The following is a 17,760-nucleotide window of genomic DNA, read 5'->3' on the forward strand; positions in this document are numbered from 1 at the left end:
ACAGATCCCTCACTTTTAGGAACTGTGTGAGATAATAAATGTTTTTTTCACACTACTAAGTTTTGGGGATAAATTGTTACACACTCAATAGCCAACTAATACATGCCTATATATTTGACTATTTGATATTGTCCAACAGCTCTTATACATATATATTTTTAACATTTTCTTCGTTTTTGTTTCAGTTTGGATAATTTCTTTTGACCTGTCTTAATTTTTGGTCTTTCTTCACCTGTGTTGGGTCTACTGAGGAGCTTGTTGAAGGCATTTTTAATTTCTGTCTGGTTTTACATGTTGTTCACCTTTTCTGTTGGGCTTCCCAGGTGGCGCTAATGGTAAAGAACCTGCATTCCAAAGCAGGGGCTGTAAGAGATGTGGGTTCGATCCCTGGGTGGGGAAGATCCCTTGAAGAAGGGCTTGGCAACCTGCTCCAGTGTTCTTGCCTGGAGAGTCCCAAGGACAGAGGAGCCTGGTGGGCTACAGTGCGTAAGGTGACAAAGAGTCGGACACGACTGAAGAGACTTAGCACACATGCATGCACCTTTTCCATTAGAGCCTTTAACACATTAATCTAAATTCTTTAAAATTTCCTGTCAGATTCAACGTCTGTCTCATATCTGAGTCTGGTTCTATTGATTGATGTGTCTCTTGGAAGTATATTGCTTTTTTCCTGGGTTGAATTTATATGCAGATTTTAGGACTCAACTCTGTGATTTCCACCCTTCTTCAGTTTCCCCTTAACTGTCCATATGTTTTGGCCTGTGCTACCTAACATTGCCTTCTGACATTTCAAGCCACAAAGGCTCTGACTTTCTGTCCTAAAGCATTGATAAGTTGGGGAATGCCCTCAAGCAAAAAGATAGAAAAGTGTGCTCTTAACCTTTGCAGTGTCTGTGTCTTAAGTGTACATTCCCTTCCACCTTCTACTTTCATTTTATTGCTCTTTAGTGCCTTCAAATAGATTTTGCCTTTGTTGTTGTTTCTGGTCTAGATTTTCTAATTCTCTCTATGGGAACTTAGTCTGACCAAGCTACTCTGCCATTAACAGAAGCTGGAAGCCTGCTAGTCTCAAGAACAACAGTTTGGTAAACACAGATCTGATGTCATTTCTGCACTGAAGCCCTTTAATCTCTTTCCATTTATTAATGTTCTTGACTTTCTCTGTAGCCAGGTAAACTGGTCTTATATCCACTATTTCTAATCATCCTGGCTTCTTACAGCATATAGCAAATTCATATCATTTGTCTTCAGTCATCAGTTCAGTCACTCAGTCATGACCGACTCTTTGCGACCCCATGAACCGCAGCACGCCAGGCCTCCCTGTCCATCATCAATTCCCAGAGTCCACCCAAACCCATGTCCATTGAGTCGGTAATGCCATCCAACCATCTCATCCTCTGTCGTCCCCTTCTCCTCTTGCCCTCAATCTTTCCCAGCATCGGGGTCTTTTCCAATGAGTCAGCTCTTCGCATCAAGTGGCCAAAGTATTGGAGTTTCAGCTTCAACAGCAGTCCTTCCAGTGAACACCCAGGACTGATCTCCTTTAGGATGGACTGGTTGGATCTCCTTGCAGTCCAAGGGACTCTCAAGAATCTTCTCCAACACCACAGTTCAAAAGCACCAATTCTTCGGTGCTCAGCTTTCTTTATAGTCCAACTCTCACATCCATACATGACCACTGGTAAAACCATAGCCTTGACTAGACGGACCTCTGTTGGCAAAGTAATGTCTCTGCTTTTTAATATGCTGTCTAGGTTGGTCATAACCTTTCTTCCAAGGAGTAAGCATCTTTTAATTTCATGGCTGCAGTCACCAACTGCAGTGATTTTGGAGCCCAGAAAAATAAAGTCATCCACTGTTTCCACTATTTCCCCATCTGTTATGCCATGAAGTGATGGGACTGGATGTCATGATCTTAGTTTTCTGAATGTTGAGCTTTTAAGCCAACTTTTTCACTCTCCTCTTTCACTTTCATCAAGAGGCTCTTTAGCTCTTCTTCACTTTCTGCCATAAGTGTGGTATCCTCTGCATATCTGAGGTTATTGATATTTCTCCTGGCAATCTTGATTCCGGCTTGTGTTTCTTCCAGTCCAGCATTTCTCATGATGTACTCTGCATATAAGTTAAATAAGCAGAGTGACAATATACAGCCTTGACATACTCCTTTCCTATTTGGAACCAGTCTGTTGTTCCATGTCCAGTTCTAACTGTTGCTTCCTGACCTGCATACAGGTTTCTCAAGAGGCAGGTCATTTGTCTTAGGCCCACTCTAAATAAATTTGTAATTGTCTACCCTTTGTAAATCATTTATTTTATTATGGCTCTTAATGCTTATTTTTCCTAGGATGATCATATTCTTGTGTTCAAATCCTCCTCCCACTTACCGGGTATAACTTTGGACAAGTTACTTAACCTTTTTATACTTCAGTTTCTTATGTGTGAAATGGGGATAAAAATTAGTACCACTCCTACCTAAGAAGTTTGTTGTGAGAATTAAATGGATTGATATATATAAAGTGCTTAGCATAGTTCCTGATACCAGGAAAACATTCAATATGTAGCAATAATAATTACTCTCAAAAGCTAAGATGATATGCCTCTAGTGTGTGATAATTTATCTTCTGCATTAAAAAATTATCCTTTGTTAATATATGTACTGAGAATCACCAGCCTCTGATTAGATTCCATGTGATTTTAGTTGCCATACGATTTGTCTTATAAAAAATAAAATATTTTTTCCTCCTAATCCAACCTAGGGATGATAGAAATTTAAGAAACAAAGGCCTAATAAGTGGTGTGAAGTCACTCAGTAAAGAAGAATTGAGTGCAGAGTTATTAAACTTATCTCTGAACACAGATGTATGTCATCAGCCTTGTATATCTAAACAACAATTGAAAGCAGGTAGTATTCTTACTACAAATAATTAGAAGTATATCTTATTTTGTGTACTAAGAATATTGACAACAGTTGGAATTAATGGTAGATTTTTATTTTGTACATTTAAAGAAACATTGTTTGGAGTATTTGCTGACACATAAATGGTAGAAATGAATGAATATTATAATGGTGATCCAAGAAAAAGCATACATGATTGCCTTCTATATATACTGTTACAAATTAATTTGTATTTTTGTCTGTACACTCATATACATTTTTATATATTTGTAATCACCATGTGAATCCTATTTTTTCTTTCACAGAGGATACCTTTTAAATTAATGGTAGCTATAAGAAATATCCATTTGAGATAGGGAAAATAGTTTATTCTTAACATTACTTTCATATTCATAACTTTCTATTAACATAGTAAAACAGTAATGGACTTGAAGGACTCTAGGGGTAATGTTTTTAAATTTAAACTAATATACACATTATTTAAAAACATATCTCACCATTTCCTTCTGAGGAAAAAATAATTATTGAAGTTTTTAGTAGCATATGCATATGCTTCATATATTCATTTGAATATATGCTACTTATTTGTTGCTTATTTGACCTTTTTGGTAATAAAGTTTCCTTTGTCATAATACTCTAAATGGCCTTTAGAGGCAGTTACAGAATATTCTACTTTATAGTTTTTCAAGGGAAATATGCTTTTGATTTGCTCATTTTATTACTGACATTTTAAATTTTTACTTCATATTCAAAGAGGTAATCCCCTTAATATTTTGAATTTTGCCATAAAGAAATTGCAGTTGTTTGTAGGTGTCAAAATAGTAATTATAATGAAATAATATAAATGAAAATAATCAAAACTAATATTAGAAGGTGAAGGTGTACAGGTAGTTAAGTCAGAGATTCTAGTCTTTTCAAGACAAGTTATTGTTGTGAGTTATGTTTATGATTTTTGGAAGTAAACACATTTTGTCCATAGTTCTTGGTTTTCTATTATAAATATTAATAGATGTAAAGAATTTTTTTAATTTTTAATTTTTTAAATAATGTAAGGTTAAAATATACACATTTCTCAAATTCCTTTTTTTCTTTCAAATTTCTATTTTAGTAAAAACATTTCATTGCCTTTTGTCAAAAAGATAAAGCATTTACTAATGTAATATGTTTTGCATCTAAAAACAGCTATACTAAATATTTCTAAATACTCTTTATTTATTTATTTTTGGCTATGCCACATGGCTTGCAAGAGTTCCCCCGAACAGGGATTGAACCAGGGCCAGGGCAAGTGAAAGCCTGGATCCTAACCATAGCCCACCATGAACTCCCCAAAATCTTGTTTTAAAAATATTCATTTCTTCTCTAGATTCAAATACTAATTATATCCATTAAGTATTTATTATTTATGGCCAAATACTAATTATATGTGTAAAATATTTACTATTAATGTCCTAAATAAAGCTTGTAACTATTTGTTTTGAAGAAACAACACCTTTGGAGGAGAGCTATGAGGAAGAATCTACAAACTCTGGACTACCCCTTCTACTTGAAAAGATTGTATCTGATCTCGAAAGATCTCTTGGAACAGCTTTATCTTCCATATTAGAAACAGAAATGAAAATTGCTTTTGGAAACCTCTGGATGGAGGTGATTATTTGAATGCTTAGTTAAAGGTTTCTTTTTTATTGCTAAAGATTTGTTGCCTTATTTTAAGAAATACACTTTGTATAAAATAAATGTTTTATTGTAATAATTGATATCACAATAATATTTTTCTTGAAGTTTTTAGAATAACTTTAAAAACTAACTGATGGACATTTCCTAAAGATTAGGACTATTTTTTATCATTCATTTTCTCAGTGAACAAATATTTATTGGGTGTCTACCATTTGTTAGACATTTCCTCCATGGAGCTTAAATTGAAAGAAAATGTCTCATTTTTAGTTTATTTGCATCAAAATGTCTATATTGTGGCTTATGTGATATAAGTTTGAGAATCAGAGTGTAAATTTGGTATTAGTAAAATATTTTGAATTTTCTTTAGATTCATATCTTTTCTATAATAAGTTAACATTACATTTGGAAATAGTGGCCTTGTTAGTTTAATGTTTGTTTGCTATTCACGTTTATCATTAAGAGAAAGTTTATTCCCTATCAACTGTATCTATCCCAGATATTCAGTGAGATTCTAATATTTGTCAGTGTGGCTTGATTATACTATCAAGTGTTAAACCAAGATGTTGAAGAATAATCAGATTCTAGGAAGGTTGACATAAATTAGATTTCATAATAGAGTCTAATGAAGTGATTGCATATGAATGATTGAAGAAAGGATGTACTGATCTTGTAGTACTTAATTATGAGTTTTCTTTATAAACATGCCTTTATAGGAAAATTCTTTTCTGTATAGATGTTTTTCTCTAGTTTTAGGAAATTAGATTGATTTTGTTGTAGAAACGACCATGTTGAAAGGTAGATGACGACTTTTGCTGACTAGAACTGTAGTTTTTCTGATTAAAACTATGCTTTCTTTTGGCACACATGGTTTCTGAAACTATAAGTATTACTACTAATGTGAATTTTATAAAAGCAGTTTTCAGTGGAATAGGCATTTTAAGATTGTGACTGGCTTTTAATAAAACATCTTTTAGTTTAAGAAGAATTCAATTATGTTTTGCCTAGAAATCTATGTAGGAATTCCTAAATAGGTACTTTAAAATAAATACATCAATAATGCTATTTTTCTCTAGATGCTGTACTTGAAACCTCCATGGACTCTAATACATTTATTACAGTGCTTTAGAAAACATTGGTTGGCTGTATTTGGATTAGTTATGGAGAAGAACTTGCTCTTAACCATTGAGAGTCTATATGAAAATCTCCGTAAAGGTATGAATCTTTCATTTTGTCTTTGGAAGTGTTGTATTAAAGTCAGAATTCATGGAATGTGAAGATGAATTAATAAAAAATTTTTCAAACAGTTCTTAACCATTTACACCTTTAATTTCTTAAGGAAATTTATGGCAGCTAGATGAATGGATGGAGTTCATAGAGATTGTGACGGTTCATAGTATCATTTTTGATGTTCAAATAGTTAATCAAGATTTCTACTTAAAATACATGGATAAGGAGTAGGAATCCTTTGGATTTGGTGCATAATGAATTTTAGAACCACAAGAGACTAGAATCAACATTTAGTTGGTAGTTTCTTAAACTGTATCACACAGAACCTTCTTGAAGTGTTTCTAGAGTTGCCAGAGATTAGGGGTAGAAAGGTTGATGGGGAGCCTGATAATAGTGTGCTTTTGGCCTTCAACCCCAACTTTAGCCATTCAGCTTTCTTTTATTTATGTAGAGAGATTCTGTGTGTGATTAAAAAAGAAGAAGTTTTTCTGCCAGAAAGCAAAAGATGTGAAAAGCACTGATCTAATGGTGGGCTACAGTTTCAGTTCAGTTCAGTCACTCAGTCGTGTCCGACTCTTTGCGACCCCATGGACTGCAGCACACCAGGCCTCCCTGTCCATCACCTACTCCCAGAGTCCACCCAAACCCATGTCCATTGAGTTGGTGATGCCATCCAACCATCTCATCCTCTGTCGTCCCCTTCTCCACCTGCCCTCAATCTTTCCCAGCATCAGGGTCTTTTCAAGTGAGTTAGCTCTTTGCATCAGATGGCCAAAGTATTGGAGTTTCAGCTTCAACAGCAGTCCTTCCAACGAACACCCAGGACTGATCTTTAGGATGGACTGGTTGGATCTCCTTGCAGTCCAAGGGACTCTCAAGAGTCTTCTCCAACACCACAGTTCGAAAACATCGATTCTTTGGCGCTCAGCTTTCTTTATATATAAGTCCAACTCTCACATCCATATATGACTACTGGAAAAACCATAGCCTTGACTAGACGGACCTTTGTTGACAAAGTAATGTCTCTGCTTTTGAATATGCTGTCTAGGTTAGTCATAACTTTCCTTCCAAGGAATAAGCATCTTTTAATTTCATGGCTGCAGTCACCATCTGCAGTGATTTTGGAGCCTAAAAAAATAAAGTCAGCCACTGTCTCCACTGTTTCCCCATCTATTTCCCATGAAGTGATGGGACCAGGTGCCATGATCTTACTTTTCTGAATGTTCAGCTTTAAGCCAACTTTTTCCATTCTCCTCTTTCACTTTCATCAAGAGGCTCTTTAGTTCTTCTTCACTTTCTGTCATAAGGGTGGTATCATCTGCATATCTGAGGTTATTGATATTCCTCCCGGCAATCTTGATTTCAGCTGTGCTTCCTTCAGCCCAGCATTTCTCATGATGTACTCTGCATATAAGTTAAATAAGGAGGGTGACAATATACAGCTTTGACGTCCTCCTTTTCCTGTTTGGAACCAGCCTGTTGTTCCATGTCCAGTTCTAACTGTTGCTTCCTGACCTGCATACAGGTTTCTCAAGAGGCAGGTCAGGTAGTCTAGTATTCCCATCTCTTTCAGAATTTTCCACAGTTTGTTGTGATCCACACAGTCAAAGTCTTTGGCATAGTCAATAAAGCAGAAATAGATGTTTTTCTGGAACTCTTCGTTTTTCCATGATCCAGCAGATGTTAGCAATTTGATCTCTGGTTCCTCTGCCTTTTCTAAAACCAGCTTGAACATCTGGAATTTCACGGTTCACATATTGCTGAAGCCTGGCTTGGAGAATTTTGAGCATTACTTTGCTAGTGTGTTTATGTGCTACAGTTTGTGGAGTTGCAAAAGAGTCCAACATGACTTAGCAACTAAATAAATGTTATTAAAGTCTGTGTTTTATCATTAAGGAAACTAGCTTTGAGAGAGTAAGTGATTTGTCCATAGTGAACAGCTCCGTTTCTTTTGCTGTATAAACCATTATTAGGATGTTCAGTTAGTTCTTGACTTTTCTCAAACTCCTCATGATGTGATCTATTTTATGTATTAGTTATATCCTGTCTACTTTTTAAAAATAACTGAGCATAGATGGGCCTTTAAAGGACCACCTGAGTACAAGAGAGTTTAAGTTAGGCTTAAAGGTGCAAGAGCCAGGTAGCGAAGAAGAACCAAAGAGATAGTTTTACTATAAAACATGTGCAAACAATTATTGCAATACTTGAACACAGATTTTAGCACTAAGCTTCCTAACAGCTAAGATAAAACAAAAACATTCTATGCCGGATATACCACTTCTCTTTTCCCCTGAAGTGTAAACTCTGAAAATGTTTTATATCTTTATAAATTTCCCCAGGGAACTTAAACTTCCTAATCAATACTTTATGACATATATGTAGTTGATGTTGCATGAATATTTAGTTTTTAAAGTTACTGATTTTTAAAATAAAAATACACTTTCCAGGCATTGACCTTTAACTAGAAAATATTTATTAGGGGTATTATTATTAAGGAATGACATATTGGACATGTCTTCAAAGCATCTTGAAAGATATATAGAAACAGTGTTCATATCTTTTACTAGGGACATAATTTTGTTGCTTCTGTCAAAAGAGGAAGTCCATAAACCATGTGTGATCTTAAGTAAGACTTGGTTTCAAAAATGGGATATCTAGTTGCCATCTTCCATTTGTCTGTTTTCCAGGGCTGGGCAGTTTTGTTGTGCTTATATGGAACTTTAGAGGTAGTAGTCAGTAGTTCTGTTTTTCTCTAATAACAAGAGAAGTGAAGAGATATGACCATTCCTTTCATTAAAAACTCATTTGGAGGATTATTGTATAATCATAATTTATTGATCTTTGATCTAGAAGAATCCAATGCCTAATGTTTACTGACTTGTGAATGATATGTAATAAAATTATAAAAATGCCTTCTGCTCTAAAATAATTTTGAATTAGAAAAAATTACAGGTAATTCTGTTTATAATCTTTTAATAGTATCTGCAGCTGTTGAATTATACGTGTTTAACTTACTGTATCAAGCATGTCACTTTAGATCAATTCATAGAAAATTACGTAGAAAATGAGTAGTAGCTTTTTCTGACTTCATTGCCTGTATTATTTTAAACCTAAATAATTATTGACCTTATATAAACATTAAGTTATTTCAGCCTTGTAGATTTTTTTTATGCTTTGTCTGAGTACTGAATTGATCATTGACATTATACTTTTGCCTTAATCTTTAGTAAAAAATTCTTTTAAGATGAAATAAAATGATTAATTCAAGGATTTCAGCCCTATGAAACAGACTACACTGGAGAAGCATCATTAAAAGAAGTTGTGCCCAACTGCCTCCTCTGAGGAGATTTACCTCCTTTCTGTCCTCTGTAGCATCACTTATCCCTAATTTTCCCACAGGAATTTGAACTAGTCTTTGATTTTAAAAATAACTGAAAGTGTTTTGTAAGGAGATGCACTGTTTGCTTAATAAAAGGGTAGCCAGAAACTTGGCTGTAACCATCACATTAGATCAGAATTTCAGAATATTGAGTAATTGATTATGAAAATCCACTTTTTATTTTCATTTAACCTTTCAGTATTTCACAAGCAAATATTTGTTATGTAAGTTACACAGAAAAACTATTTTTTTTTAACTCATAGTGCCAGTGTTTCAGAATAAAATAGAATTTCTGAAGCTGTGAACCTAAAAGAAAACAAGCAAACACATTGCACTGTGGTTATTTTAAATGCCTTTGAAAACTGTTATGCAAAAAGAAAAAAAGAAAACTGTTATGCAGTATTCTATCTTAATAATAGAGGTAATTTTTTCTATTCTGAATTTTGGTAACATTAGAAAGTTGTTTAACTTCATTTTTCATAACTTTGAATCTTTTATTGTCACCACTTCTCCTAATTGGTTTGAGAATTTATTGTAAGCAAGTTTAGTTCCTTGAGACAAAAATGTTACATCTTTAAATTATTACCTGTAGATTAACTAACTTCGCTAATTTAAGGGGGAAAAGTTCTATTAGCTTCTTTTGCCCATAGCTCACTGTTAACCCAAGTTGTTTATTTTTTGCTGAAATTGTATTGCATCTAGAGAGAACACATTTTCAATAAATCTGGTATTATATTTCATGTGATGGGATTTGAAGATAAATCACTACATGATAACTGAGTTGATTATGAAAGGTACTGCATATAATTTAAGTGCTCACCACCAAAATGTGACACTGTGATGTCTCAAGAGTAATCTGTATACAAACAACCTCAGTTTTGAAAATCTGTAGTTTAACTCAGATTTGTTTGGTGATTATCTCTTCTGAAGAGTATAATATTGTTTCATTTTACTGTTAATTTTAAAAATTGAAGTATAATTGGAGTATAGTTGATTTACAATGTTGTGTTAGTTTCTGGTATACAGCATAATGATTCAGATACATATATATGCATATTCTTTACATTGTGGTTTATTGAAGAGTATTGAATATAATTCCCTATCCTGTTCAGTAGGGCCTTGTTATTTGTCAATTTTGTATGTAGTAACTTGTGCATTTCACGTTTACTTTGAAGTTGACCATTTTGAGGGAAATTTTGGAATCTGAGTATAGACTCAGTATCCACAGGAAATTGGTTCCAGGACCCCTGAGGATAGAAGAATTCTCCATGCTCAAGTCCCTTGTATAAAATGGCATAGTATTTGTATATAACTTACACATATTTTCCTATAAACTTTGAATCATCTCTAGATTACTTGTAATACCTAATACAATGTAAATGCTCTGTGAATAGGTGCCAGTACATAGCAAATTCATGTTTTGCTGTTTGGAACATGATAGAACTTTCTTCCCCCAAATACTTTTGATCTACAGTTGATGGAAACTGTACATGTGAAAACTTACAGATATGGAAGGCCAGCTTCACAGAATGCCAGAATCAGCTCCAAGAACTTTGTCTAAAACTAAGTCTCATTATGGCTTTTTACACCAGAGAGATAAATTAGGAGCCTGTAGATATAAATGTGTACTCTCTTTAAATTTCTTAGTTATTATTAGATTGATTTTTCAAAAGCATTTTTGTGTTGTATACTCATTCTTACATATTTTTTCCTGCTTAATTTTCTGTTACCAGCTAACAAAGCAGTGGATTTTACAACAGTGAAATTCCTGCTTCAGGATTCTGAAAGTTTGCTACATGCTTTCAGTACAAGGTCAAATTATGATGGTATTCTTCCACAGGCCTTTGCTCAAGTAAACAAACTACTCCAGACATTTGCAGAGGTAAGATACCTTTAGAATGCCGTTTAAAGTAATCATATATGTTATAAGAATGTATTTATCAGACAACAGTAGGTAAGAAATTTAACTTACTCTAACATACTAAAAGCATTAAGTAAATATTAAGTGAATTGAATGGAGACTGAACAATCCTTATTACAGGTTATAAAATATTCATACTCCTATGGAAGCAGTGTCACAGCACTTGTTGGGATTTCATATTGTTTCATTTTTGAATAGAAGAGAACTATGCATTGTTGCCTGACTACTCATTTTCCAGTGCTCCTGACCAATGGATCACAGCCTGCATCAAAATACTTCAAAAAATTTTTTAAGCATGCAGATGCCATGCCCCTTACTGAGTAAAATTTCTGTCAGTGGTGCCCAGAAGTGTTTTTGTTCTTGATTCATGTTTTATTTTCAAATAATTTCAAACTTATAAGAAAATTACAAGAGTAACAGAAAGAATTCTCATATGTGTCCTTTACCCCTATTTCCCAGTGTTAACCTTTTATCACATTTGCTTTTGTTATTTTCTGTCTTCTACCAACCAGTTTACTTATCTATCCAGAATATTTTTTCTAAATTAAGAGTATGTTGCAGATATTATCCCCTTTTACCCCTAAATATTTCCGTATATATATATTTCCTAATGAATAAGGATATCTTACATAACTAGTATAATTAATCAGGAAATTAATATTGACATAATCCAATTATCTAACCTACAGACTGTATTCAAACTTTGCCAGTTGACCTACCAATTTTTTAACAGGTCTCCTCATGTGATTCTTATACAGTCTGCCTAGCACTGATGCCTTTTTGCCCCTTTAAAATAACTATGTGAGTTTTGTCCTTAGTAATACTGTATTTCTAGAGTCTTCTGATTTCAGATCTATAAAATTCAGGTCATTTTATATGCCTGAAACAGTTCAAAAAACTCAGCATCACAATTACATTGTTAGATATCAGTGATACTTTCATCATATATATATATATGTGTGTGTGTATGTGTGTGTCATATCTTTTTTCCTTTGAACTATTGAATTGGCCAGGTTTTCCTCTGTGGTTTTTTTTTCTGGTAACATAGGCCCTGGTACCTATGAAGTAGTGAAAGGATTAGATGATACTAAACTTAGTCATAGTTACTGAGGAAAGAATTTAACTTGCTTAAGACTAAAAGAAGCATCTTTTTGATTAACTAACAGGAAATATATGTTATTTCTTGAGGAAAGAATTGATTTAAGCAGTGAATAATCTTTTGGTTTAAGATGACCAAAACATTGGTACTTATTCTTTTAAATGGCAAGTGTGACTTTTAGAGTCTTCAGTAGGGAAGAGTGGACCTGGAAATTTAGGAGTTGCAGCTTGAATATTTTAATTGAATTGTGTAGGGAAGAGCTCATTATCCTGTCTCTCACAGAACTGAGCCCTAAAACCCCATCTTTAGTGAAACAACCATGGTGAACAAGATGGAAAGTTTAGGATGCTTACAGTCTTAGCAGCCTTTGAATGAAAATTATTGAGAATAAAAAAAATTAGGAATGATTGAGATAAAAATGATATCAAGATTCTTTTATCAGTTGGAAACCTAGCCATGGGAGTTTTCTTCCATGAAAAGTTTGATATTAAAATCTAGTGTTGTTTGTCGCATAATTGTATGCCTGTTATATATTGCCCACTTGTAAACATATTGGCTTGTTAGTAAGTTATTTATTCTTGGATCCTGATTTTCTAGTTGTCACATTAGCAAGAGATTTAAGGAGACAAGGGACAAAAAAATCTAGTATTCTCTTTAGTGCTTTTCCCTCAACATTAAGCATTAGTCTGATTGTTTGAAACAACTTGTGTTTTTTCCACAATTAGCACCTTCAAGTATTGCTTATACAACAATTCATTGTCTAAGTCAGTCAAGAACATTGTGATTTAGCTTGGGCTTTTAAAACGCACTTTCAGTAGCAGTTATTTTGTAGAGTACATCTGGTTTATGACCTGAATACTTAGTTATGTGTCACTAACTTGAACAACGAAAAGAAAGAGATTACCTCCAGGAATAGAATATCTAAGTATAGTAACTGTTAAAAAAAAAAAAAAAATCCCCCTTATCTTAATTTACCAAGTGTAGAAAATCAGGAAAAGAGAAATATTCATTATTCATTTGTTTCTGAGAAACCAAAATGGAAAGTTAAGTAATGTCATTTTCCAGATTTTTATATAAATGGGGTAGAGGAAAGGATATATATTTTTTCTCTTATGAACCTTTAACATCATAAAAAAAGAAAGACTTGCTCTTCCAGAATGATAGACTATTTAAAATAAGTCTTTTTAATAAACTTTAGACTTATGTGCCTCAGACTTCCCATCCTGACTAGTTGTGTTTTTAATTTCTGGTTATTTAACCTCTCAGAGCCTTAATCCCTTCTTTTATAAGAAAGAGTATAATAATCTCTGCCTTAGAACTGTCATGAGAATTAAATTAATATTTGTAGAGCCTAGCACATAGTAAGTGCTATGTAAGTGTTTGATAAAGCAGCCTATTTGTATGTTATGTTGCATACACTTATGTTTGAAAGCTGAGAAAAAGCATTATGTGATGATTAAACACATTTATCTCAAAACAAAATTCATATTTCCATTCATGTGTGTATTTATTAAATTCATAATTAATGTAAACAGGCAATTTTCTTCTTTCCTAAAAAGAAATAAAAGGGTAATATTTACCTTTATGAGCTGGAGAGAGAATATAACCACATTCATATATACTTATTCATATATACTTCATTCACTTACACTAAAGGTCAGATTCTGTTCATGCCTCTTACCAGCTGTGTGACCCTGCATAACTTATTCATCCTTTCTTTGCCTCAATAAAATGTAGATAATCATAGTTTCTCCTTCATAGAGTAATTGTGAGGATTAAATGAGCTAAATAGATATAAAGTTCTTAGAAAATTCTATACATAAGAAATGCTCAGTAACTATCAACTGTTGTTACAGTTTTGGAAATTTCCTTTTTTTTTAAATTTGATAAGCATGAAGCTAATGTTTGAAATCATACTTTTATCAACAAAGGAAACCTAGAGAAACGGAGTGATTTTAAATTCACAAAGATGTTATAGATGAGCCAAGTCAACAAACTCAATAAACTCATAGTTAAAAACTTTTTTCCATTCTATCTATTTTTCACCTAAGTTAATATTTTCACCCAGGGTGATTTTTTTAAGAAAATGTCATTTGAATCGATGGTATTGCTTTTTCACACTGTTTAGAAATATGCTCAGATCTGTTCTTAAATATTTTTAATTGGTCGTGCTATTTACTGTACCATCTCCTTCCATCAGCTACCAAACTTCTTAAAAGAGCAGTATGGAACCATTGTTCCTATTTCTATGTTCACTTATTTCTTAATCCCTTACAAGTAGAATTCTACTTCTATACTCTGTAATAAATAAATGGGAAATACTGCTTCATATAAGTGGAGAAGAAAAAAATTTTTAGCTCTGATTCTATTCTGATAATATTCTGTACATAATCAAGGACAAAGAATAAATAGCACTTCCACGAAAGGCAGAACATTTGTGATCTACAATTGGCGTTCTTTCTCTCTCACTTACTAGTGAAGGACTAGCTGCATATTATGTAATTCTTATTTCCCCAGGGCAAGGCAAAACTTAAGCAAAATTCTTCGAAAAATATCCCGGGTAAAAGCCAGGAAGATAATTCTCTGATGAAATCTGATAACCAAGAAATCACCGTTTTCCCTGGCTCTTATCCTCCCCAACCCAGCAGGCATCAAGAAATCTGGTCTATCCTAGAGAATGTTTGGATTACACTGTATCAAAACAGGTACTAAACTAACAAGAATTTTTGAGTTTCAGGGTTTTCCATTATTGCTAGTGTTCATTAAATAGTGTTTGGGGTGTGATTTTTTTTTTTTTTTTTTTTTTAACTACCAAGTGTCTTAGTCTTTTAAAAATTTTGTTTGTTTGTATTCACTTTTGGTTGTGCTGGGTCTTGTTGCTACTCGGGCTTTTCTGTAGTTGGGACGAGCAGAGCTCAAGCAGGGCTTACTCTAGTTGCGATGGACAGGCTTCTCACTGCTTCTTTTTTTGCAGAGCACAGGATGTGGGGTGCGTGGGCTTCCCTAGTTGTGGCTCCCAGGCTCTGGAGCACAGGCTCAATAGTTGTGGTGCACGGGCTTAGTTGCTCCACAGCATGTGGGATTCTCCTGGATCAAGGATGGAACCTGTGTCTGCTGCATTCGGAAGTGGGTTCTTTACTACTGAGCCACCAGGGAAGCCCTGGTTTGTGATTTTAGCAATATAGTTTGTACTAGATTATCTTATGAGGGCCTTTTGTCAAATTATACCTTAGAGGTTGTGCTGCTTAAATAGGGGCTCAGAATTATCTGGAGAGGGTAAAAAATACATATGGTTAGGTTCTCTTGTTAGAAATTCTTATTCAGTAGCACAGGGCTTCCATGGTGGCTCAGCTGGTAAAGAATCCACCTGAAATGTGTGAGTCCTGGATTCGGTCCCTGGGTTGGAAAGATGCCCTGTAGAAGGGACAGTTACCCACTCCAGTATTCTGGCCTGGAGAATTCCATGGACAGAGGAGCCTGGCAGGCTATATAGTCCATGAGTCACAAAGAGTCAGACAAGACTAAGCAATTTTCACTTCACTTCAGGACTGAAGCCGAACTAGTGCTTCTGTCTAGTGATTTAGATGTGAAACTTTGATGAGAATCATTGCCAGATACGTCAGATCATTTGCCAACATGTCAAAACCAATGACTAGTCACCAGGAGTGGCTAAGAAATTAGCAGGATCCAAAGGCTTCTAAGAAATAAGATGCAAAATAATATAAAGAAAACATTGGTCTAGATTAGGAAAAATTCATGTAAAAAGTTTTTTAAAGATAAATGCTTAAGTGGAGTAATACTTTTGTTACTTTCATACACATAAAGTATTCTTGTCTTAGTGAAATGAAAAGATAGAGACCATTTGTGAGTAGGCCTTTAAATAGGTTGCTGGAGTAACTTAAAAAATAATAGAAAACAACTGATTTTAAAGTAGGCCAAAAAAAATAAAATAAAGTAGGCCAACACTCCCTTCCATATTTTTCCTCAAGCCCATAGTCTTTATATAACTAATATGTCAATCATACTGTATGCCTTGTAATATGATTTTGGTTTGAGAGCCCATTTTGTTATTTTGGATTAAGAGCCTCTATCCATTCTAGTTGTTTACAAGATCAGTAAAGTGGTCTTAGCACTCCATTTAAACATCTGTTCTCATTCAATTATAGATTTAGGACTGATTTTTAGTCCTTGACAATAGTTAAAAATTTTTTCAAACAAATTATAGTCTTTTATACTAAAGAAATAACTATATCTGACATGTGAGGTAAAGAAAACAGTATTTAAAATTTTGTAATCTCATATAAAGCAAAGATTTTGTTTGTCCAGTCTTAATGTATTTTTAATGTTGTGGCTTATCATATATTCTTGTTAGCAGAATGTTGTATATACCAGACAGAGATAATCATTTTGAAACTGAAATAGTTTAAAACAATAGTTCAGTTCAGTTGAGTCATTCAGTTGTGTCTGACTCTTTGTGATCCCATGGACTACAGCACGTGAGGCTTCCCTGTCCATCACCAACTCCCAAAGCCTGCTCAGACTCATGTCTATCAAGTCAGTGATGCTATCTAACCATCTCATCCTCTGTTGTCCCCTTCTCCTTCTGCCTTCAATCTTTCCCAGCATCAGGGTCATTTCCAATGAGTTAGTTCTTTGCATCAGGTGGCCAAAATGCTGGAGTTTCAGCTTCAGGATCAGTCTTTCCAAAGGATATTCAAGACTGATTTCCTTTAGGATTAACTGGTTGGATCTCCTTGCAGTCCAAGGAACTCTCAAAAGAGTCTTCTCCAACACCACAGTTCAAAAACATCAGTTCTTTGGTGCTCAGCTTTTTTTATGGTCCAACTCTTACATCCATACAGAACTATTGAAAAAACCATAGCTTTAACTAGACGGACCCTTGAGGGCAAAGTAATGTCTCTGCTTTTTAATATGCTGTCTAGATTGGTCATAGCCTTTCTTCCAAGGAGCAAGCATCTTTTAATTTCATGGCTGCAGTCACTATCTGCAGTGATTTTGGAGCCCCAAGAAAATAAAAGTCTGTCACTGTTTCCATTGTCTGTCTACCCATCTATTTGCCATGAAGTGCCAACTAAGGTCTGTCTAGTCAAGGCTATGGTTTTTCCTGTGGTCATGTATGGATGTGAGAGTTGGACTGTGAAGAAGGCTGAGAGCTGAAGAATTGATGCTTTTGAACTGTGCTATTGGAGAAGACTCTTGAGAGTCCCTTGGACTACAAGGAGATCCAACCAGTCCATTCTGAAGGAGATCAACCCTGGGATTTCTTTGGAAGGACTGATGCTAAAGCTGAAACTCCAGTACTTCGGCCATCTCATGTGAAGAGTTGACTCATTGGAAAAGACTCTGATGCTGAGAGGGACTGGGGGCAGGAGGAGAAGGGGACGACAGAGGATGAGATGGCTGGATGGCATCACCGACTCGATGGATGTGAGTCTGAGTGAACTCCGGGAGTTGGTGATGGACAGGGAGGCCTGGCGTGCTGCGATTCATGGGGTCGCAAAGAGTCGGACACGACTGAGCGACTGAACTGAACTGAACTGAAC

The 17,760-nt window shown here is 34.6% G+C and overlaps 1 protein-coding gene across 1 annotated transcript in view; it reads left to right on the forward strand.

The window, feature by feature from the left end:
- The window catches only part of SWT1 (SWT1 RNA endoribonuclease homolog), a 97,215-nt gene that overhangs the window by 33,515 nt on the left and 45,940 nt on the right, over positions 1–17,760 (forward strand). Inside the window, exons 10-14 of the mRNA XM_052654077.1 lie at positions 2,757–2,902; positions 4,377–4,540; positions 5,644–5,782; positions 10,910–11,058; positions 14,714–14,901. Of these exons, the coding sequence (XP_052510037.1) occupies positions 2,757–2,902; positions 4,377–4,540; positions 5,644–5,782; positions 10,910–11,058; positions 14,714–14,901 (786 nt within the window). The remainder of the gene's footprint in view (positions 1–2,756; positions 2,903–4,376; positions 4,541–5,643; positions 5,783–10,909; positions 11,059–14,713; positions 14,902–17,760) is intronic.

This window comes from Budorcas taxicolor, chromosome 16, assembly GCF_023091745.1.
Source record: "Budorcas taxicolor isolate Tak-1 chromosome 16, Takin1.1, whole genome shotgun sequence".
Classification (NCBI taxonomy): domain Eukaryota; kingdom Metazoa; phylum Chordata; class Mammalia; order Artiodactyla; family Bovidae; genus Budorcas; species Budorcas taxicolor.